Here is a 26,321-nt window from a genome sequence, read left to right on the forward strand (position 1 = left end):
TATTGTAAAAAAATTGGGTTCATTTTCTCCTTAGATCAACAACGGCTTCTCTTTTCATAAACAACTTAATAAAATAAGCAACTCTGTTTAATTAAGTTGTATTAATAAATAAACCCCCTGAAAACTATTAAGGCTAAGAAAACCAACAGAAAAAAATGGCATTATTAATAATTGTATATAAAGAAGTTCAGACCTTCCGTACTGTAACTAACATTTTAAACTACTCAAATAATCTATCAAGTCTACTTGAAAAACCTTTATTTTGTGAGGTTGATAGTACCATAATATTTGTGTAAAATATTATCCTAATTTAATTTTCTTTTCAGAAAGAAGAATCTATATAGTCCAGCCTCTAATGCTCTACTTACACTTTATATTACATATACATTTTGCATTTTTGATAGCTTTAAGATAAATCAAGGTACTTTAATGGTCGTGGCTGTAAACTAAATGTCTGACATTTTTTTTGGAAAAATTAATAATTCTAGACCAGGTATTCAATAAAATGGGGTTAGTTTGATAGCATAACGTCACATTGATATTATAATCAGAACATTAGCAAACTAGACAACATTTTTTATGGACTTAATTATATGCCCTGAAATGGATTTCTTTTTAATAATACCTCTTCTTATGGTTATATTTTTAATGAATTCAAGTACAAAGAGACAGTTGTTGTTGAGAATATTCCAATTGTTTAATGAAGCACAAGAAACAAAAACACACGACACAAACAACTATCATACATTAAACAACTTACATGTTCTCAATAAATAGCTAATGGGGTTTATCTGTACAACACATTTATTCCTAGAACAAAAAGACAGAATAAAGTCTATACTGCCTGAACGCGAACATCTTTCTACATTGGTGTTGTAAACCTTCAAAGTTCACGTCAATTCGTTGGTTTCTGGGACCGGCCTAGTAAAGAGTTTTGCCGTTTTTACCACCTTTTCTTTCCACCCAACTCTGCTAACGGATAAACAGTATTTTTTAGGGTCACATAATTTGTGGGGGTGGGATAGTTAAAACAAGATATACAGTTGAAAATGGAATTCTACTTATCAGACCCCTTTATAGTTTAATGTTAACGCCCAAGACGTCACATTTTATGGCTGACCTAAATGGGGGTGTAAAATAGAGAATGGTGCTGGCTTCATGTCTTCCAGTCGGTGCATGCACGCTTACATTTAGAAAATCACCCTCATTTAGATACACCCCTTGCAATTTTTAAAACAAAATGTTGATATTTTTACGCTTTAATGGACTGTGGAATCAAGGTGATCTATTTCCAGTCACTTAAAATTCATTGTCGAAACACAATTTTTGCTTTTGTTTGAATAATCCACTACAGTCGTATTTCGGAGCGTGGTTAGAGTTTCGAATATTTTTGCTTTACTTGTCATAACAAATAATTATAACACATTAATAATACTTTCTTCAGTTCCACTCAGTTTCGACAGTGACACTGTTGCTTAAGACAAAGGGTTGCGGGATTATAAAGTAGTTATCGTTAATAGCAGTGACACATAGCAGCGCTGTCTGTCAGTTACAGAGGATAAAACTTAAAGAACTGTCTCCAACCGCAACGCATTCGCAATCCGCTGACGTATCGTTCCTTCTTTTCAGAACAAGTCACAGAAGCCTTAGAAAAATGACAACATTTGTTGGAAAAAAAAAAACCTCAACAAAAAAAAAAACACACACATACACACTTCGTAAAAAGAATTTCATATCGAACTAGAGCTTTGTAAATCAATTTGAACATTAGAAGTTTTCCCAGACTGACGATTCGACCATTTTACATTAATCTTTGTTTTAAATGTGGAAAGACCAGTCAACACTAAGTGAGTGTGTAGACGTGTTTCAGTAAAGGTTGTGTTCAGATTACACACATTGTGATCTTACTCTGGCGTAAATCCACGACAAGATGTCGGTAAACCCACGATTTTCTTTCTACAGGTTGTTAGCTAATGGACTAAAAAATACTGGGACCCTTATTGACATGCATGCCTTGTTCTCTTGTCATCACACCGTTAATGTGTTTCTCAGAGCAGGAGATAAGACGACTAAATTCGTGTTGACATTCTGCCCCTCCTATCACCCACCCTCCCACTAAAACGTTCCTCACCTTTCAGCATTAAATTCTTACATCGAAAAGGTGAGCTTGGGAGAGATAGTAGATTTGCTAGAGAAGCGACCATTAAGCACGTGCGCGTGCCAACCGCTCTTTTTCCCCATCACCAGCAGATGGAAGTTGTGTTCTTATCTGCCAGAAGTAATGTTCCACTCGAAATACACACACTTTTATTCTCTGTTACAGCAGCTTGATGACGGCGTACAAAGGATACAAAGTATTTCTTGTCCTTGATTTTCACGTCCGCGATCACTTTACGGAAAGTCAATATTTATCATACCGTATGGCTATTTCTTAATTTTTCCTCTAGAGCACCAAGATAACAAAATGATCACAACGACACCTCCCGATGTTTTTACTTTTAAGAATGGGTCATAATAGCAGTGACGAGAACAGTATATATTATCTGTCACAGTTCTGTAGATATAAGAAGCTTCACTAGATTGCAAACACTTATATAAAGACACTCTTTGTTACAATTCAAAAAGACTATGGCTGTTAAATCTGGAATTCATATTTTTACCTCACTGTCTTACGAATTTTAGTGATTTTAAATTTTATTTTCCATAATTTTCTAGCTTCACTTTTGAATAATGTTTTTTTAAAGAAAAGAAAACAAAATATTTATATTAATTTTACAAAATCGCTTTGAACAAAAAGGCATTTGAAGTTTTTGATAAAGTTATATGCACATTGAGGCGACTGATCTCACTTCCGCCTACGTTGGTAAATATTTCAAACCATTTTACTGAGGAAGATATTGTTAGCCTTTCAGATACAGCACAGCTGAGCAGTTTAGCATGTAACAATATATACATTCTCAATGTGAACCAAATGAAGAATTCACGTAAGGCCTTTGTAATTCAAATGCAGAACCAAAAAAGGCATAACGACTGATACACACTTTGCACCTTGAAATGACAATCAAGTACATCACTATAAATTCATTAGGTGAGCTAAAATTAAAGGAGTATATAAAAAGGGTGAAATATAGCAAGTGAGCAAGCAGTGGTATTGCAATACGAAAGGGATAAAGAAAGAGGAGGTTGTATGGAAGTAGAAAGCAGGATGGCTATGTTGGTTAACAGACTGCAGGATGGCTATGTTGGCTAACAGACTGCTTCTGTTGTTTCCACTGTGTTCATTCATTTTGGGAAGAGTGGCAACTGATTATATAACTACCACGTAATAGCTGGGTTTTCCCCATAAAGAAAACGCCCTGTTCACTCATAAGCATCACACTAGACAGCTGATTAATTGTCATTTTCTGATATACATTAATTTTTTCTTTTTCTTTTCTGTAATCTTTGGTTTGAGCTAGCTATAGAACTGTAACATCTTCGCTACACCACATTTGAAATTTAGATCCCAAGCGAGCATCGATTGAGAGTAATACATTTCTTCGCAGATCCACTGTTTGAATTACACGTAGACGAGCACAACAAACATTTAAATATCTTGACATCTAGCCTAATCTGTGAAGAGGTGGACAATTTTTAAGGAAAACGATCATACAAAATCCGAATCAGGGTTGGTCTGAATTACAATCGTATACTAGAGAATGGTACACTAACCAGGTCTACCCGTTGGGCAATAACCTTTAAAGCCAGTATTTGTTATATGATTAGTGCCGTTTATCCGGCAGCTTTGTCAAAGTTTCCACTGCCAGTTGATCTTGTCGACGCTCTAAGCCGTTAACCATGTTCTCAATGTTTTTCAGTTCGCACGACACAGCAGCAGTGCCGCTTCCATCAGAGTTGGAATGAGTAGACGTATCATGTAGCAAGGTTGGTGAACTTTGCGATGTAGGTGAGGAAGGGGTCGTGGTCGTAGTAGTCTTCGATTTTAGATGCAAGAGTGACCTGTGATGGGGAGGGCTAGTTTCTCTCAAAGAAGGGACACCGAGAGGTGATGTGCTGGTGTGGGTGGAAAAGGAAATGGGATAGGGGGAGAATCGATGTTGCTGTCGAATGCGGGAATTGAGTTCGGCTAGTCCTTGATAACTGTTGACTAGCAGTGGATAGAGCTGGGCAGCTGCAGTAGAGTTGGGCGGAAAGAATAGCTGGGGATAGAGAGTAGGTGAGTATAAGTAGGGTAAAAGGTGTGGGTGGGGCAAGCCCGGACCCATAGTCATGTTTGGTCCTGTTTGAGTAACAATTTGAGGGCTATGAAGGAGGGAGTTAGTTTCTTCGCTGGACTTGGGCTGTAAATGATGAACAAGGCCCATGGACTTGGCTGGTGATGAGGATATGCTAGGATATCTACTGTCGCTATGTCGATGGTCTTCAGGCTTAGGAGTAGATGATGGTCGCCTGGTTTCAACAGCAGAACTGGCATGATCTTCCTTGTTAACATCAATTTCTGGGCAGCATTCTGTTCCGAAACACCAATATTTGCTGGTCAATTCCAAATACAAAGATTTCAGGGGTCAGTCAAATACTTATGACCTGTCATATATCTGACTCATTTATACTACCGGAGTTCTGCCGTTAAGTCTAAAATTATTATCCATAATTGATGAAGTTGTTCGGTAAAGAGTAAGATAAATACATAATTAATAGTTCTATTTTCTCGTACTAAAATGTCAAAAGACGAAGACCGACGTTGTTTACAAACATATTTTACAACCATTTATTTTACCAATGTATTGTACATAACCTCGTTTATTCTGTTTTTCGCTATTTTATTTACATAGAATTGCTTATTAAATTTTTCATACTATTTACGTACACTTTCAGAAATGCTCGCAAAGTTTTATTATTTTTTTACATTATTCGGTACCGTTCTATTAAATCAGATAAAGTTATTTCTTTGTTGATAATGCATTTACATAGATATATTATTTTTTCCACCATTGACAGTAAAAACCAAAATTTAATTAGAAAATTTGGAAGCAGCTAAAACAATTGGATGACAAAAACTGACAAAATATCAAAGTTAGTTCTCGCAAAAATTAATACAAATTAAACAATAAAATCTTGTTGTTAGTAGCAGTAAAATCCAAAGAAGTATAAACTACAAAAAAACAACAACAACTAGTATTAATTCTGAGCTTGAAATTCCTCATTTCCTCAAAGTATTGTTCAAAAGATTTCTGTAGCTTTATAAAATACAAAATTCTTTATTTATATAAAGAAATAAACAATGAAGTCAAAAGCCTGCTAACGTATCACGGCTAGATTTCTTTTTCGTCTCGTACATGGTTTTGAACAGCACTCAGGAGCTACACAATAAAAAAAAATCAAACTAACCCTCTTTGTTGCCTTCGGTGCTTATAGTGGGTGAAGAAAAACTCGGCAACTGTGGCTTCAAATCTGCAGCGCCCCCTACGTCCAGACGCTCCTCTTCATCACTTGTGTCATCAATGGGTTCAGGACTCTCCTTGTTCTGGACAGTATTTTCTACTGTGGGCAGCTGAGGTTGTTGTTGGTTCATCAACATCACTTGACGTCTGTAGAGGGGAGAGGAGTTGGGACTGAAATAAATAAATGCTTCCATATCGTCTGTTTATAGATAATTCTCGCCCCATAAGGTACAATTGTTGAAATAATAGATAAATTTGAAAGTTTAAGCTGCACTGGGGAAAATGTTATGCTATAAGTATGTATGCAGATATATATATAATACGATATGAGAATAAACCACTAAATAAATTAAATTACCTGTTAATACAACCAGTTAATATGACTGGATAATTCAAAGCTATTTATAATGAATAAATAAATACGCTGGTTAATTATTCAAATTCTTTCACGATGCGTTAGCAAAACACGAAAAAAATAAATAATGAAAAATGACAAATGATAAAGGGGTTTATACTTTCGAGAAATATACATTTATAAGTGATTTTTGTTTTTTTATTGTTAAATACAAAATTATGCAATGGGGGATTTCGAAATGAGAATTTTAGAGTTATATGTTCTCAGACTTATAAGTACTACGTAAAATTCTAAATACTTCACATAAAAATGTGATAAATAAAGTACAAACCTTGAACCTAACATCTAATTTGAATAATCATAAATTTTTAAAGTAAATTTATGTTTGTCACAAAGGTAATCGTTAAGCCTAATTTATCTGCAGTAATACAGTGTAAAAAATCTTTTAAAAACCTTCAAAAAGGTTTGTTTATTTAAGGTAAAACTAGTAAGGCTATCTGGCGCTGTCACTAATTTTGAGCTGCCCAGTAGAGGGGGAGCAATCAGTCGACTGCCTGCGTTCACTTGCACCTTATTTACCAATAAATAGTGGAATCGATCGTACCATTATAACGCTGTGTCACGATCCTACGAATGACAAATTCCGAGCAAAGTGCTATAACCATCAGGCCTCTTGCAAAATGTAATAAAAAAAAAAAAGCGAAGCAATTTTAAAACCTATTTTGACAGAAACATTAAATGTAGACAGTCTTGAGGCTATTTATTCAACCTTTAGTGAGAGTGTAAATGTTATAATAAAGGTCTCTGACCTTTATTGCAGATGGTATTGTTGATGGACTAAGTCAGTGCTTCTGCTTCATTGCCTATTCTGTGACGACTGACTCGAACATTATAATGCGAGCATTTCTTTGTTAAGCGCACAAGTACACAATCTATGCTCTGCCCGTTAAGGGTATGTATACCCGATTTTTAACGTTATAAGCCTACACATTTGCCGCTGAGCCAGCAGTTGGGGTACGCGAACAGTCAGGCAATTTGTTTGGACGAAAAAAAGTTTATATTTCAGAGAAAAAAGAAATTTGTAATTGTGAAATTGTTAATTAAAAAAGTAAACAAATATTTCCAGTTTTTCACAACGTGTTGTAATCATGTAATAATTTAATAGTTTAAAGCAGGTTTCGTGCCCGAAAATGGTTTACACTAAACGTTATGATAAAAAATGTACAGAGGTCTAAATTATAGAAAACTTTATTAAACCGATTCCCTGTCCCGAATAACTGGTAAAAAGGTAAAGGAAAATCACCTTTATAAAAGAGACTTAACACTGTGTGCACCATATAGTTAGGATATATGAATAAGGTGAATTTCATCGTTTTAAAACAGAACTGAAACTATACGAACTATGAAGTCACAAGTAGTGGTCGAATTGTTGATTTGATGAATTAATATGTATTTCACCATTACAAAATAAAGCTGATATCGTGTGAACCGTAAAGGCAGAATTAGTGGATTGGTTGCAAAGTTGATGAATTTCGGTAACTGAAGTATATCCTGATAATCAAACCTTAATACTCAAGTCACGCGACACAAGTACACGTGAGATCGCGAGTGTAACGTGACTGCAGAAAAGAATTAAGAGTAAAGTATCTATCTACACATCAGTCTGTTTTCGGTTCTAATGTTTTAAAAACTTTAAACAGTTTTGTTCATTCTTTACACTTTAAACGAAACGGTTCTTTGCTGCACTGAACTAGTTAAAATACATTCTGCCCAGTTATTCATTATAATACAAAATATTTATTTCAAAGTTATAATTAAACGAATATAGACGATTATAAATGACAGTTTAGTCCTCTTAAGTATGAGGTAAGTAAAACAGAATTTCAATTATATGTTACAAAATAATAAATATATTAGGATATGTAAAAAGCTATGTGAAGTAACTGTCTCTTCGAACATATTGATAGATTTGGATATGACAACTTAAAATGTACACACTATTCAATTTAAGTAATACATTTGAATAGTAGTTGAAAGTGATCCTATCATAACTAGGAAACAAAACCTAGTAACTAAAAACCAACCTTCCATTGTAAAAAAAAAGTGCTATAATAAACATATGTATTTTAAAATTAAATACTTATTATGTGAACCTTTTTGTTACTTTAAGTAACTTTTAATGTAACTCTTCATTTGTAAACTAGTTTACACTTGTAAATTATAAAGAAATTTTGCTTCAAAACTCTCGTTACAAGTGACTTTTCTAGACTAAAGTAACGGACAAAGTCATAGTATATTATTATTGTTACTATTTTTAATTTGGTAATTACTATAAAACGATGATCAGAGAAAAAGACCCACCACAACCTGTTGTACAATATATGCTCGATATAGAAGTAATTTTTATAGTGAATTAAATTACACAGAACAAATTTTACATTTTATAGTAGATTTAAAGCTTCTTTCGTTGTGTGGTAAACAAACAGAAGTAACAGCTAATGTTGTGGCCAAATTATTGATTATAAATTCTTCATTGAACAGTTAAAAGAACTTGATTTTAAATGGATGTATCGTGACAAACGATTAAAAATACATTAATTCACTGAACAATTAAAAGAACTTAATTTTAAAGGGCTGCGTCGTGAAAACCTATTGAAAATAAATCATTCATTGAACAACTAAAAAAAAATCTTAATTTTAAATGAATATGCCATTAAATGTATTCTTATTATTTACTGTATTTAATGTTATTGACATGAAAACAATTCTTAAAGACAAGTATACAGTATGTACATTAGATTATAATATTTCATAAATTAGGAAACAAAATACAGGAAAGATCTTCAATTAAATTATATTCTTATTATTTACTGTATTTAATGTTATTGACATGAAAACAATTCTTAAAGACAAGTATACAGTATGTACATTAGATTATAATATTTAATAAATTAGGAAACAAAATATAGGAAAGATCTTCAATTAAATTATATTTTTTTCGTCACAAATATTATTCAGTTTAACACGTTAACGTCTTTGCTGTTCAGCTTGTTTTTCGGCCCGGCATGGTCAAGCGTGTTAAGGCGTGCAACTCGTAATCTGAGGGTCGCGGGTTTGTATCCCGGTCGCGCCAAACATGCTCGCCCCTTTTAGCCGTGGGGGCGTTATAATGTTACGGTCAATCCCACTATTCGTTGGTAAAAGAGTAGCCCAAGAGTTGGCGGCGGGTGGTGATGACTAGCTGCCTTCCCTCTGGTCTTACACTGCTAAATTAGGGACGGCTAGCACAGATAGCCCTCGAGTAGCTTTGAGCGAAATTCAAAAACAAACGAACAAACAGTTTGCTGTTAAAAGACATGCGCTGTCCTGTAGGCCTATTTCTTCCCTCCTTTTTGAATATCAAGTGAAAAAAATTATTTCATTTATTACAACAGGACTACGTGTAATCACCATGAGGATGTTCCACGTAATATCTAAAGAACGTCTTTGTTATTGTTTATATTTAGGGATAATTTTAGAGGAATGTAAACTGTATTCGACTGGTACCGTCTATAATAGCAATAGAAGTTGTTTTTTTCTCAGTATTACAGCCCACATTAGACATACACACTAACATAGACATATAAATGCATATATACACACAATTACTGGAGAGTATCTTGTAAGTCCCTTAAATAAAAAATAAATATAAAAATATGATACACCAACTTTATAATTTCTTTTATTAAAAAGTTCTAATTTATAAATTTGTTTGCTTGTAATTAAGCACAAAGTTACACAAGGGGCTACCTGTGCTCGGCCGACCAGGGGTATCGAAACTTGGTTTGTAGCGTTGTAAGTCCGAAGACATATCGCTGTACCACTGGGAGGGGCCTAAGGACTGTATTTGAGTAAGTAAGTGATTGGAATTACTCAAAAAGCTGCACAATGGACTATCTGTGTTCTGCCCACCACTGGTATCGAAACCCGGTTTTTTGCAGTATGAGACCTTAGACAAACAGCGGTGCCACTGTGGGGTAATTTATAACAATTTTGTACCTAAAACAACATTACTAATAATGTAAAACAAGTTTTTGCTGGAATATGAGACCATTTGAACCTTCATTACAACAAATATCAGTTTGTGTAGATAGATTCATGACTTTTCTTACGTATACAAAATGTTTTCTTACTTTTTTTCTCGTTTTCCCGCTCCAGTATCACGAAATCCCTTAGCAAAAGGGTTGTTGTCAATCTTCAGTTGAGTTATCTGTACAATGATAAGAAAAAAAATCAGAAAACAGTATGGTTTAAGTGGTTTAAAATGTTTATAAACATGCATACAAATCACGCATAATCAAAAATATAAAATATAACTTTCAGCTTATTTCGTTTCTAAGTGAACTGGCTGAAGCCGGAAACGAGGCTACAAATATCTATTTCTTTTATTTGTTTTAGCGATCGTGGGTGTGTATATGTGTCTATCTGTCTGTCTGTTATGATATAAAGTTGATACTGGTTGAACCGATTTACACCAAAGTTAGGGTTAGATACCTTGTCAGCAACATACAATGTAGTATCTTACCCTAACGTAAAGCACTAACGCTAATATATAAATATATACTTTCTCCATATTTCTTCACAGTTGTCTCATTTCTTAAAAGATAAAAATGTGAACATTCTCTCGAAGAAAGAAGTAGGACTCAGTTTTACTTTGAGATTGGATAGAGAACTGCGTTAGGTAGGACTGACTACGTGTTTGGTTCTTTTTCTTGTATTTACATTTTCCTTCAGAATTTGAGTTTAAAAGCATTTTAACCTTTACTGACGTTTCTAACTGCACAGGCACTCTTTATTATAGCTAAGAAAAGTTTGTATGACAAGAAAATCTGAGTTAGAAAAATGATATCGTTAGACATGCAAAGCTTCATTCAGACTTAATATCACAAGAAGAGAGAATATTTTCACGTGGAATGAAATACAGCATTTAAATATAATAGGACCCATTACGTCAACATATCTGGAATATGTCTCATTGGGAACAGTAAAAAAATAAACAAACAATGACATATGCTTTGGAAAAATACCGCATAAAAAGAGCTCATATTAAAGGCAGACGAAATTGAAATGCCCTTTCGATAGTAGGAATAGATAAAAAAAATTACAGCATATTCAAGGTAATAGATATTGAGGTGAATAAGGCGATTTATAAAACGCAGATGGATAAAAGCAGCAAGTACTTAAATATATGTAAGTAATAATAGTAAAAGTCAATATGAAAGGAATACTTTATGTGTGTACGTTTTTCTTTCCAATAATACGAAACGTTAGTAATCAATAGAAGTGTCTGAGAGATATAAGCAATGGATCAGTAAGCAAGAGAAACATAGCAACAAAGTAAAGAAGCCAACTGAAAAACCATGGAAAATAATAACGGAAAATATTATAAAATAATACGAAGTAGTTAATGCGCGATATTTAGCAGCGAAAAATAGAGAAAGAAGCAAGCGAACTGAAAAGATAGGAAAAATGAGAAGTTTTCACTGATGTACACACTTCTTGATGTACACACTTCTAACAAAGAGCAGCATTATCCGTAAAATGTATCTCGTTACCCGAGTTTGGACAGAGAGGGGAGGGGGGGCTTCTCTTTCTAGCACATAATCGGAATAAAATTCCACAAGGATTTCTTTGGCGCGAGCTCTGATGCGGAGAGTGGGACACCCTCGTCGGAACTTTTGGGAGCACCCAAGTGTGAGAAACATTGGCGTCGGGCTGCTGAGATGTGTGGAGCGGCGACCACCCGTGTCCGCCAGCACGCCTAGTAGCCACACCAAAGATAACGGCAAAAGCTTTCCTTTTCGTTTCATTTGTAAAGTCTTATAGACGCTACTACTCTGATGTAGAAAAATAATAGTTGGCTAGTTTTAGTGAAGAAAGACCTCTTGCTCTTAGATCTACGTTATATGCTCGGAAACTTAGTTTGGTAATAGTTAACTCTCACTAAATGTCTGCCTTATGGACCTCTTCTACTGAGCAGTAAGTAGTCAGTAAAAGTAAACCCAAAATGAGAGTAGACAATGGTATACGAGCATCAAAAAATTATTAATGTATATCAAACATCATGAAAGGAACTGCTGTACTGAAACCTTATATCGAATAAACTAAGTAGTGTGAGGAAATTGTGCTCACATTGTATGCAAAAACAAGAAATATGAGGAAGTGTAATTCGATGATGATCATGAACTCTCTTCACATTTTCTGGTGTATTTCTTTCCCTAAAAAACCTTTACTGAAGCCACTGGACAAGTTGGCGCGACAGAATAATTCGGTTATTCTTTCCTGCGTTGTTAACGAGCCGCGAAGTACAGAGACAAGATGGGACACTATCTACATGTGGCGTTTATCTAGTGATGACTGTTGTTCTATAAGCGTGGAAAGAAAGGAATTACGCATTCCTAACCTGATCCTCCAGGGGTTAGTCAAACGAATGTTTGTAGCACATCAGTAGAAAGGCTAATTAGTTGTCTATGTAAAATTCGCTCTTTTGTTTGCTAACGTGAGCATATGAGCGTGCTGTTCCCTCTTGTAGATTTTTTGAGTTAGATATAAGAAGTGTAGAGAAAGGAAAGACCAAGAACTAAGAAAACATGTGGCATGAAAATAAAACATGTCGTGGAAATAAAGAGAAGGAAAATAACGATGCCGGAAAAAATGAAAGTGTATTGAGTATAAGAGAAAACGTATATGAAGAAGGAATGTTTTACACAAATACAAGAATGAAGCAAATTTTTGAATAAAATAAAAGTATAGAGAAAGAAGAGCAAACGATGTAATGTAGGTCGTAAAGCTCTAAAGAAATAAAAAGAGAGAAACTAAAACAGGAAAATATGAGATGAAATGCCATTAAAGTAATCTGTAATGAACGTAGAAATAATATATAAGGATCACCAAATTTGGCAGAAATTAACTATATCAGACTTCGAAAGGCTTTCAGATCATTTTCAGCTATCTTTGAAGGATTTAGATACTTATTCACAAGTTTAAATATATTTCGTAAACTGCTTAGTCACTTACAACCAAACCTACAGTTTCTTTACTTTTGCCTGAGTTGTAATTTGCGAGAAATTAAGAACACAATACATTAAGATACTTCACGTAAAATTCTGCGTAAAGAAGTGACACTTTGAGGTTGCATAAAGTGGTAATACATCTAACGCGAAGCACGTTCACCTCAGTTCATACGTCTTTTCCATCATCAGTTCTCTTCACTTTACCAACAAGAAATTAACGTTAGAATATCCCTCCAACCATACATTTTGTTCCCAGACTAATAATACATACAATAACTCATGTTTGATAAACTTTAAAATAGGGACTTCCAGTGCAACAGTTGGTTGTCTCTCCGTTGTTTTCTACAAGTATGAAATGTGTAAGATCTTACATTTTTAGGAGTCCCGAGGTTAGTCAGCAATACAAAAAGACATTACGTCGGTTTAGAGCACCGATAAATACTTTAAATATGCTTCGAATTTCTGACAAATACAGTTTCTAACTGATGGACGTTGACATAAACAATACAAAAACGCAATTACGTAGGCTTAGAACAAGGATGAGTACTTTGAATACGTTTTGAATGTCTGGCAAATAGACTCTCTAATTAATGGACGTAATAACATTACTTTGATAAAATGAGGTGGTTCAGCAACTGTTTTAGAATTCTAACTACTATTTATATGGAGCAAGAAGACAAACCTTAAACTAGGTGAGCCTCCAGCTAGTGCAACGGTAAGTCTACGAATTTACAACGCTACAATCCGGGGTTCGATTCTCCTCGGTGGGCTTAGCAGATAGCCCCCTGTGATTTTGCTATAAGAAAACACACACACACTCAACTAGGTGATTGTTTTAAAAACATTTTTTTCTCTTTATATTATATCAACACCCAACACATTCTTGGCAGTAACTGGCAAACCATAACGAAAAGGTTCATCGTTATTTTATTACGTTTAACTCATATGTATTACAATAATTGCCCTATAGATCAGTGCTCATGGATGCAATAATTATTCAATATGGTAAACAATGATAATTTAATATGGTAAATATAGCAAAAGCGTGTCAGAGTACGTGTCTATAGGCACCTTTTAAAGCCGATCGTCCTCAAGTAAAATCAGTTACTCATGTAACTGGATACAGGATCCGACACAAAATAAATCCTTAGAAGCTGACATATTCTGATGGTAAATAACTCATGGATAATTTGTTTGATTCAAAGTCACGTGTGTCTTTAGATTGATTGAAAAATTATCTAGATAACATTATATTTCAGGGTTTGCACTTTGGGAATTCCCGTGTAAGAGCTCTTTCAAACCAAAATTGGGTTTAGTATTTCAAACACATTCAAAAATAGAACACTCAAGCTTCAAACGTTTCTTATAGCTTCACCATGTCTAATCTGATACAGCAGGTCTTGCAACTGATAAATACACACGCATACATATATGAAGCGTAAGAAGAAAGCATTATTATCTGTAAAGATGCTGATTCAAAAGCCACACATATAACTCGAAAGACGCATACATTCACTGTAGTATTTTGAGCATAAGTTTGTCAAATCACAACACATATTTAGAAGCCACTGAAAATGCTTCAAAATGTAGAACACTTAAATGAAAAAATATATATAATGAAAATGTGAATATATGATTACATATGCATATACTTTGAAGCCTTCATAGTATCACTAACTATTCTTCGTGAATTTTTATATAATCGTATTAAACATAATAGACTTACATTGGTTGTATATAAACTCAACTGTAATTTAGTGTGTTTTTTTGTTTCTAGTTAAACATAAAACTACACAATAGACTATCTCTACTATGCTTATCATGGATATCACAAATCCGGTTCTTAACGTTATGAGCCTCCAAATATACCGATTCAGGCCGTTAAATTCGAGTACATTTCATAGAAGTAAATCTTTGCCACCGATGTAGAAAACTGCATATGACAGATTACAAATAGCTAAAGTGTATTGTTTGTTTGTTTTGAATTTCGCGCAAAGCTAGCCGCCCCTAATTTTGCAGTGTAAGACTAGAAGGAAGGCAGCTAGTCATCACCAGCGAATAGTGGGACTGTTCGTAACTTTATAACGCCCCCACAGCTGAAAGGGTTTGGTGCGATTGGGATTCGAACCCGCGACCCTCGGATTACGAGTCGAACGTCTTAACCCACCTGGCCATGCCGGGCCAAGCTAAAATGTATAATTGTAAATTTTACCGTTGCAATGTTCATAAATCAATCTATTATATAATAACAATGATAAATTATGACATCATGACGTTATCTACAAATACACCATTGCAAGTCTTTAGAAAGCAATTAAATAATTTTCTTTATTTCTCGTACTTATATTTTGTGATACTTTCCAAATTGAAAAACTCAAGCTACGTTTTACCGATCTTCCTCATATATATATATATATATATAGTTATTGGGAGGGGGGTAGCTATAATTATATTTGTTTCTTTACGAAATTATTATTACACTGAGGAACTGAATATCGTCTACGTGTATACTAACCAATGTTTTGTGCAACAACCTCGTGTTTATAGATTTAAATATCTTAAGGGTCTCTTGGAAAGATATGTTTTAACATAGGAAACACCTTCTATCTAGATAAGTAATTCTATCACAGTTCCTATTACAACTGAAAACATATGGTAAAATATCTTGACCAAGATTCATTTGTTTTGTTTTTAGCACATAGTTATACAATGAGCGAAGCCCTAAATTTAAGCTTTATTTATCAATGATACGTGCTATAGTAACAACTCACGGCATCAATTAAGATTTCTTCTTCTTGTATGTGCTAGGTATATAAATAGACGCTAATGTGTGTATTCATAGTAAAACTACTGAGGACATCTACAGCCTTCCTTAATTTTGAACTATTGGCCAGTGGGAAGACATCCAGCAAAATCCTGCGACCCACCAGTCACGCTATGGGATTGACTTTCACTCTTATAACATACCCATAACTTAAAGTGGGGAAACATTTTGCGGTATAACCAGACTTGTCAGCTCCGAAATCCAGAGCTCTACAAACGATCCAACTCTAGCTCCAGACCTCAGTGCATTATGGGAAATTATATACAAAACTGTGCAACCTTGGGGCCAATGGAAAACTTAACGCAGTGTTAACAGTGTTCTTTCGATATAATTTTGTTATATTGAAATGTGCGTATGACGCCGAAGAAATTACCCAGACAACAACAACAACAGGATATAAGCATTAAATCCTTGTTAGAAAAGATGAGAAACACTTGTCCACGACTGTAAAAAAATAACCACTTGAATATGTTTTCTACCTCTCGAGACAACAAGTAAAAAGATTCTCTTTGACACTGGACTGTGATTACGTTTAATGTTCCTTTAGTGATAATCGATATGTTCTAGGAGTCATGCGTTATCACAGTGACTCCTATATCCCCATCAATAAAAAGGGGGATTATGTGAGCTGCTTCTATGCTGTTGTTTATATAACGATACTTATAAAACAGTTAACTTTAGAAGTAAGAACCTAATCCACCAGCACTATTTTTAACTCTGCATATGTATGTGTAAATACGAATTATATTAAATTGTATTTAACATTTTTTGGATAAAAAATAAACACTGTTCAACTCCGGAAAAGGAATCAAATATACAATAGAGATATATCAGAAAGAAAAAAGGCTATAATTCGTGCAACGTTTAAAACTTGGTTATACATGATATGGATTAGGTTTCAAGAAGACATAATGTCTCCATATCGTTCAACAGTCGTAATCAAGAACTTGCATGAATAATATATAAAAAAATTAAAACTTCGATAGATCATGTATAACCCAAGAAGTGCTCGATGACTAACGTATATCTAGTGTACATTTAGTCTTACTTTCTTTGTTCGAATTAAGCCTTATAATCTGTGAAAAAACAAGTTAATATTGAAACATATAGGTATCCAATCAATTCGGTAGAAGTGGTCTGTTTGTGTACATAAAAAAAATGAATTCATCAAAATACACACAAATGATAAAATGTTCAGATAAATTACAACATGATTAATTATCCTAAAAGTTATATAACATTAAAGATTCTTGCTTTACAGCCATGTTTATTGCAGCTATACCGTGCCAATATAAATAATTGCCCCCGCCAGTGGCTCAGCGGTATGTCTGTAGACTTACCTCGCTAAAAACCGGGTTTCGATACCCGTGTGGGCATAGCACAGATAGCCCATTGTGTAGCTTTTTGCTTAATTCAAAACAACAACTGCAAAACAGCAATATAAATAATTAGCGATTATACAGTTATTGGATAATTATAATATAAACGTTTTTAATAATTTTTTTTTTTTGCGAACATGTGGATATTTCTGTGTTGAATTGAAAATACATTTTGAAAAACCAACTCATTTCACTCCTGTTATAAGAAACTGATTATAAAGTTCTATTGCCGGTGTTTTTTTTTTTCAAACACGACACTTCCTGTTTCTGGATTTACTTGAAACAAAATTCAACTGAGCATAATTTTTTATTAAGCTTCAGCAACAATATGTTTATGGTGTTTACAATGATTGAGTTCAAACCTTTCCAGTAACATATTCGTTTCATATTTCATTTTTGCTTATTCATTCAACAGACTGCGAATGATCTTCATCAAGGTTCATATCAAGTAACATTGGACATCTTAGACACATCATAAACCTTTTATTTTAAGATGGCTTAAAAATATTGTTTATTAAATAAAGGATATTAACATCCAATAAATTAAAAATAAGTTTCCGCTTTCATGTTATTATGTTATAAATAAAGACAATAAATTACATTGATTCGTTTTGTAATTCACACCAGGGAAATTATGGTTTTGAGAAACTGCGAACAAATATAAAATACTATAAAACTCATTTAAATAGAAGATGAACGTAGACTCATAATAAAATGTTTTTAGGCGCTTTTTTAGAACATTTGACATAATTTGATCATTGGCCGTTTATAAATACTAAAATCTTTTCAGTGTTTTCCTACAAGTAAAATCAAATACTTATTTCTAGTACTGCAGAACCAACTTTGTGTTATATTAAGGAGATTTAGTTGGAGGAAATGAACCTACAAATACAGTCATGTGAAAAAGTTAGGACACCCTATGAAATCCTGTGCATTTTTGTAACATTTTTGGATATAAAGATATTTAATCTCAATTTTAACAATACTGAGAGATTATAGGAATATAACTAAACAATTAAAACTAGATCTGTTTAAATCGTAGAGTATCATAGACGTTCTATCTAAATAGTAGATTCTATTATCACAGAGGTTTATATTTAAATAGCATATTATAATATCACAGATGTCTATATTGAAATGTTATACGCTAATATCCCAGAAGTTTATACGTAAATATCAGATTATAACATCACATCTATGTTTCAATAATAGATTCTGATAGCACAAAGATCTATATCTGAATAGTAGATATTTATATCACAGGAGTCTATGTTTAAACAATAGAGTCTAATATTTCATATGTATGTGTTTAAACGCTAATTCAATATCTCGTGAGCGTAGGTCTAAATTCGACTTACCTTTTCATTCTGATAAGCAGTGACAGCAATAAACTCAGTCTCCTTAAATACGTAAGTACGAAACGTACTGTACGGAAGCTTGAGAATGTCGTTGGCTCGTACTAGATGAAATCTGGGTTGGTACTTGTGCATGGAGTTAAGAATGGTCTATGAAGTAAAGAAAGTCAGATGTAAGCGGTTTAGAACAACGTATAGATAAACAGGTACGTTGCTATACACAGCCACCATTTAAAAGATGACAAAAAGATAGCAAAGTTTGAAGGGAAAAATAGGTCTTTTTCCATTTACTTTAAGCATACGCAATTGGGAAATAACACTTTCTGCCCAGGAACATGAAAAAGTAAAAATTTTGTTTCATAGTGTAATATATTACAAATCACTTCTCCTAGGAGAGCTAAAGTCTACCAAAATAACAATTAAAAATCACAAGTGCTTACACGCAAAAGCTCGAACATAATCCATTTTCAAATGTTGCCACAAATGATGTTGAGTGTGATTTCCATCATTTTCAACAAATATATAAAACCTATTTCTATATGAAGTATATGAATCCTATTTCTATATGAAGCTGCAGCAAGCATTAGCTATTCTAGACAATAATAACTGATCCTCGTTATGTTTTCTACATACACACACTCGTATTGTTGAATTTAAAATGGGGGAAGGAGAAGTAATTTAGAAGCAATGCTAATTTGCGAGAAAAGCCGTTTAGGTTTGAAGCAGAATATGATATTGAAAATAACTTTTACTACATTCAAATTTTCATGAACAAAGCTCGTGAACCACTTTGTGGTTTTGGTGATTTTTCTATTAAACATTACCTAAAACGTAATAATCTTAAATGTAGAGTTTGTTTTTATTACAGTTATCTTGTATAGATACACATCTATATAAAAAACATCTTTGTTATCCTTAGATAAAGAATTCATTACAATCTGTTCAGACCAATATCATGACTAGTGAGTTGTGTTTCAACTTTCTGAATATTTATAAAATAGAAATTGGTGAAAGAAAATCCAGCAAAATAAATTTTTAAAATATTTGTTCTGGTTGAGCAAAAAGATTCACAATGGGGTATATGTGATTTGCACACCATGGGTATCGAGCCCTGATTTTTAATATTATACATACCCGTAGACTTGCCGCTGAGCCACAGAGGGGGAAGGAGCAAAAAGTAAAAACTTTAAAATCAATATTTAAAAATCCCAGTACTTAATAATTACATCTATACAAATAAACCTATCAATATATAAAAATATACAAAATTATAATAAACACACCATACATGTTTTAACATTCCATTGCATTCCTCCATTGAAAATGTATGACAAAAAAAAACAGAAATAAATAACTGAAATCTGATATCCGTATGTATTCATAGAATTCTAGTAAATAATAGAAGTTTTAGAGTTTTCTGCAAGTCTTTTTTTTTTCAAAAACAGTCTCTTATTGTTGTTTATATAAGACAAAGTAGTCATTAAATAATTGTAAAAATGAGAGCTTAAGGGAATCAGGCTCAAATCGAGATTTCTATCTTCAGATTTACCCTTAAATTAAAGTAATCAGTTTCACTAATACAAAGTTCAATACATTCAATACAAGATCAAAGATATATAACATCCGTTTATCTAATTGTATATACACACAGTGGCAAACTAAACACTAATGGTTATCAGGCTTTACCGAGACAACCAGAAACTAGTCTAAATAAATGTTTTATTGGTTACCTTCTTGAAATACTTTTTTTACAGTTAAACGAAACATTTTTATTGTGTTGTTAGTAATGTGATCAGTTTAATTTTCAATGTTACTGATATCAAAACGAAATCCCAAACAGTGATTATCAAATAGCAGAATACCATTTCACTGACACCTAAAAAATGTATGGGCGCCGAACATTCACAACATCAAAAACTCTTTCTATACTTTAATTATATAGTGACACCTCAATACAAAAATGTTTAAGCTGTAATAAACACTGACTTTTTTCAGTATCATACTGGAAAGTGGAATATTTTATTTAAAGTGAATGGAATGTTTCATTTTACAGCTTACTGATGGTTACTAAAAAGAGTAAAACTAACTATGAGAAATGATGGTTTCTAAAACATAATCAAGTTTTCAAATCTCAGTTTTCTTTACTTAAAGTCAAAACACTTAAAACATACATTTTTTATTGGATTCGTATATAAATTTAAAAATCGGTTGGTTAATACTCGAAAAAATTTTATTATCAAAACGAGAATCCCAAATTACGAAATCGTCATCTAAAACTTTCCACGAGAAATTTTAAATTATTTATTTATATATTATAATTTTCAAAATAGAGAGAGCTAAATCAAACATTTGACTTTTAAAATAGTTCATAATTAAGCAGGCATACGTGAGTACAGTTTTAGCTCTGATATCAGCACTCAAAACCGAGGGAAAATATAATTATGAAAAATCAAAATAACTATTTTAAGACTCAATTTAAACCTTCCAGAAGTAAGTCCTTGCCAAACAAGGAGAGTAAAAGGTTAAAATTTCTAGACAAGAAAAAAGCACTAGTATTAAAACCACGATCAATAATTTTGAAAGAGTGATATTCTATCAAGGGAAACTCAGAAATGTATAAACGTCCACTCTTTTCTGTAAATTTATTGATAATTATTAAAACCACCACAATCACATTTTACATTAGTGTCTACTAATAGCGTAAAGGGTTTTAATAAAATATTCAACAGAAACAGTTTTCTCCAACAGTTATTAGTTTCTCGATGTATACATATCACACACAATGAAGACTTCAAAAGGGTTAGCCGTATAGCTGAGTTTTGTACAAATTGTATGATTATAATTTTCTCTAAAACATATATTTCCACTTCGATGATTAAGCTGTGGATAAAGGTTTCAGTAAGTAGAGTGTGACCCTTTACCTTCCGATAATGTTATGTTAAATTATCGGTCGGGTCGATCTTTCAGGAGGAGTTCTCTGTATATTCTCAAGTTTCTTCTTCGTTTTAAATCAGAACATTTATGAACTTTTGGTAATTTCAAAAAATGACTAATTTTCTCATTAGGCTTGGGCAGCTAGGGTCTGTATTGTTAAATACATAAACACAGTGTTTTCCAAGTTTAAAACAGCAGCTCCCCTAACTCAGGAAAGTTCCGTTGCGTTCCCTCTTCACATGAAAATAATTTTCGCAAGTGATAACAGCAACATCATTACTTTGTTTTTAGCTGTTTATAATCATTTTTAAACGAAAAAATGCTTCTAACGAGTGAGTAAATCCGAGAGAAAAAGAAACTTTGATAGCAAAGTGATAGTTTTGTTGTCGTTTCCGGTTCTTCCGTCCGCTTTCCCCGCCCCCCAAGTTTGGAAAACATTATTTTGATATAATTATGTGTAAGCTTTTCTAGGCTCTTTCCAGTCTTTTCAACTACTAAACCTGGTTGAAAATACATTTTTATTCCACAAAGATTACTACGGCTTAAATTAAAAAAGTAAACAAACAATGTATTATGATAATAGAATTGAACAACAGAAAGAACTACGTTTTATTTATAACTTTTTTAAATAATTCAAAACTGGTGGTTCTTTTTACTAAAGAAAGATTATCTTCGTAATATTTTTAAGTATATGAGTTTTTATTTATCTTATTGCACAACGGTAAGTCTGCGAACTTACAACGTTAGAAACTGAGTTTTGATACTTGTGGTATGCTTAGCACAGTAGCTCATTGTGTAGCTTTGTCCTTAACTATAAGCAAATCGTTTATCCTTAAAATCTCGTTCGGAATCTGAAGGCTCAAGAGACGAGTGAAACATAAAAATAGATATAAACAAGGCCACCATAGTTCAAAAACTAGTTACATAGCTATTCATGGTTCCTCATACCGAGAAATGTAGCTTTGTAACTTTTTTTTTCTGTATTTAATTACTAAATAATATAAATTTTAACTATTATATTCTTAAAAGCTTTTAAACTTCAAAGACTATCTATTATCGTATGATGACAAAATTTCACATTATCTTAGCCTCCATTCAAAAGTATGTAATATACTGAAATTTCCTCTCCGTCCTTGAAGGCAAAGACCATTTGAAAGTGCCATTAATTAGCAGTAATATCGAAATCCACCTGAGGGTGTAATTAGCAGTAATACCGAAATCCACTTGAGGGTGTAATTAGCAGTAATACCGAAATCCACTTGAGGGTGTAATTAGCAGTAATACCGAAATCCACTTGAGGGTAAAGCGCATCTTTCAACTACCATTAGCAACAGTTAATCAAATGGTTCATGGCTATGGTATCAAATATTTCAATAAATTTTGATTCCAATCTACTGAATACGTATCGCAAAAATATTTCCGTAACTACGAAGATAAGACTGTTGTGTGGAACTGACTTCTTTGAAAAAACGAAAAACCAAAAAATTTGTATTACCAAAACTAGTTTGTTTCGTTTTTGCGACATTTTAAGTAGAATATTATTTAGTACACTAGTTTGAAAGGATAAAAGTGGTAATTTGACAGCGAATAAAATATGGTTTACAAGTTATTTCAGTTTGTGTACCTAATACAAAATAAATATATACTTTGTTAGAAACGATAAAAAAATTTGATGACCTAGGTTTAGAGGTGCTCAACACACAATCTACGATAGTGGGTTCGAATTCCATCATCGAACATGCTCGCTCTTTCAGCCCTGGGGTGTTCATGATGTAAAGATTAATCTCATTATTCGTTGGTAAAAGCTTATCCTAAACATTAGCGGTGAGTGGTGTTGACTTGTTGCTACGAAACTAGCATAAACAGTTCTCGAGTGACGTTAACGGTGAGTGGTGTTGACTAGTTGTTTCAAAAATTCAAAACTAGCGTAGACAGTTTTTGAGTGACCTTGCATTAAATTGAATAAAAAAAAAATTGATACGTATAAAGAACGAAGTAGACGTGTTCGTTCGGTGGAACTGGTACTGTTATTACACTATTTGCGAAGCCTAAGTTATATTCATAATATAAATAGTTTATATGCTGCCAGGATATCTTTGTATAGTTTCAGTACTTTATTTATTACAGAACTTACGTTATCCTAATTTTATTATAAATGAAACACACCTCAAATTAACGTACTGTTTTACTTCAGTATTATTTTCTGTTAGTAAAATATCTAACTTAATTCTATCACAAATTCAAATAAGTCTAAATTTATTATAACACCGATTGCTAACCCTAACTATATCATACATTCAACATAGAACGATCTAAGTTTAATAACGTCCCCTGCTGAGACAGCGGAAAGTCTATGAATTTACAAGTCTAAAATCAGGGTCTCGATTACCCGCGGTAGACACAACAGATGCTCGACGTGGTTTTTCCAATAAGAAAACACACACGTTTTTAATAACTACTAGCTTTAAATATCAAAATCTTACAGTACGACTGCTATTTTTGAAAAGTTACTTTCTGTGTCCTTTTTTTTTTTTGGGGGCGGACTTTCCAACAAGCATTTATACATTTATCATTGTTTCGAGGCATAATACAATATATATATATATATAGGACACTGCTTTATCGCTGTGAATTGCAGTGGAGGGCTTACTATATTCTTGAAAAAATAATAAATTATTCTTAGATCTACCATGTATCCATCTAATCGGTCTAAAAAGTCACATGACTTGCGTCACCTGGAACTTATGTGCCACAGTTTTATTACTGACTTTCCTGCAACTCAGAAATTACATATTGTTATATGTTATCACAGGCCTACCTAGATAAAAAAGCTTGTTTAATACGGTGGAGTGATTGCTGCAAGGCCTGAGTAAGATTTTCACCAATAACTTTGAATCTCTTAAACACTATACTGAAAGTGAATGCTTAATGGTGAGGGCGTACCTTTGGCTATTTGGGGTTGAAATACAGATAATCTGCTTCAAACGCACGACTCCTCGTATACTAAGAATTTGAAACTATCAAAGCTAGATAGTATGGGTGATGAATTTAAAAAGGGTACCATTCCTTTTATTGTACATCCACTGAATAACGTGGAATAAATATTTATTGTTAATTATGTTTATCCTACATATCTATATATGTTATGAGCATTATAAATACCAGTTATTAGTATAAGATGTATGTTATAAAAAGTATAAATACCAGTTGCATTAAACACATTCCTTCATTTGAGACCCCCAAGTGGCTCAGCAGAAAGTCTGAAAGTTTGTAACTCTAAAAATCTGGTTTCGATATTTGCAGAGAGCAAAACACAGGTAGTCCATTGAGTAGCTTTGTGCTTAACAAAAAATAAATACACAAACGTGACCCCTGGTGGCTCAGCATTAAGTCTGAGGACTTATACCTTTGAAAACCAAGTTGCGATACTCGTGGTATGCACAGCTTTTTAAGCAGCTTAGTGCTACAACAAACAAAGAAAAACAAACCTTCCGTTGAACAAATGTTTAACGAAAGTCAGAGTCAACAAGAATAACGATTCCAGCATCTAGCTAAATGTATTATATTGAATGTTTGTAAACTGAATTGAGCTATCACTTATCAAAGGTTATTTCAACTTTATCGTGACTTCTTACAGAAATAAAATAAGCACATGTATTATAAATACTTCAGTTTCAAGAAGTTCTATATGCATTACGCCACATATAAGTCTTTCGAGAGTTAAATAAGTCATAAACTTTACCGTATATAGATTTAGAATACTTTTTTTTTACTTCGATAAGGCACTTATTCCTGGAGCTTCCGCTATGAACGCTCCGCTCCATACACGCACATTTTACAGGTCTTATTATATATATGCATCACAATCACACATTACTTAAGGTTTACCATAAGTTTCGTGTTCTTAACATTCAAATGTTTACGAGATTATTCAAACTGAAGTCTCTAACAATCACATGAATTATGAAGCGCAGCAGCTCCACAGTCTAATAAAACATTCAAATCCGTTGTTTTTGGTGTGTTCTATAACGGACAACTTATCACACTTTCGGCCTGCAGATATACTACAATACTATTAGCATTGACTTACAGCCTAAACCTGTCGGCACGACGATCATAAAATGTCGCTCCTCATGTCATGAAGTTAGCTTACATCTGAACCCAGCAAGCAATAATCCAGGAAAACAAGTCTCTAAAGAAAAACAATATTAACGAACATCGTGAAGGACCGAGCCAGTTCTCTGTTCTAACCTATAACTTTTGAAAGTAAGCCGTCGTAGAAACAAAGGAAACGGCATTCCATCATGTTTGTCCAACAAGGGGTTGCATTGCATGTAATAACCGCCTTATCGCGCTGAAACATCCGGCCCGAGAGGCAACGGAAAGCAGAAGTCTCCTTTTGTGCCACCTGGAACACCTAACCGCATTATTGTGACATAATCTCAAATGTCCAGATGTCTCGTGTATCCATATACATCCTTATTTCCATTTCAATAAATAAGAAGTTCATTAGAGGAGAATAATTCGTTTCGTTCTACAAGTGTCCCGTTTCCTGACAACAGGACTGGGATCTCGTTACCTGATTTTTGTAACTAAATAAAAGCGAGTGTGTTTTTTGATAACGATTACAAGTCGATATTTTGTTTTTCAAAATCTGTAGTGGATATTGGAGGGATTTTAGACATTTTGGCCATAAAGTTGGAAAAACTATTTTTACTCTCCAAAAACCAATTATAAAAAAATTGTGCCAACGTTTCACTATTGTATCTTCATCAGGCCTAGTGCAAGTAATATTTTAAGTTAATCTTTTGAGGCGATTTTGTATTCTATTTTTCTAAGATGCTTATCATCATCGTACGCTGACATGAAAAATTTAGCAAAGGAAAATTACCTGTGTATCTACCCCACAGCAGTTTAAAAACTATTGAATTTAAGGAAAACATAAACATAACTGAAAGACTATTCTTAGACAGGTAGATTA

General features: G+C 33.3%; 1 protein-coding gene across 2 annotated transcripts in view; it reads right to left on the bottom strand.

The window, feature by feature from the left end:
- Positions 1-1,353: 1,353 nt before the first annotated feature.
- Positions 1,354-26,321, bottom strand: part of LOC143222711 (T-box transcription factor TBX3-like) — a 69,333-nt gene continuing 44,365 nt past the window's right edge. The window contains exons 3-6 of one of the 2 annotated variants that reach the window (XM_076449602.1): positions 18,410-18,556; positions 9,969-10,045; positions 5,389-5,612; positions 1,354-4,510 (exon numbers count right to left, since the gene is read on the bottom strand). In XM_076449602.1, the coding sequence (XP_076305717.1) occupies positions 3,762-4,510; positions 5,389-5,612; positions 9,969-10,045; positions 18,410-18,556 (1,197 nt within the window). In that variant the 3' untranslated portion in view covers positions 1,354-3,761. The remainder of the gene's footprint in view (positions 4,511-5,388; positions 5,613-9,968; positions 10,046-18,409; positions 18,557-26,321) is intronic. The other variant, XM_076449611.1, reaches the window with a different exon arrangement.

The sequence above is a fragment of the Tachypleus tridentatus genome, chromosome 1 (genome assembly GCF_004210375.1).
Source record: "Tachypleus tridentatus isolate NWPU-2018 chromosome 1, ASM421037v1, whole genome shotgun sequence".
Taxonomy (NCBI): Eukaryota; Metazoa; Arthropoda; class Merostomata; order Xiphosura; family Limulidae; genus Tachypleus; species Tachypleus tridentatus.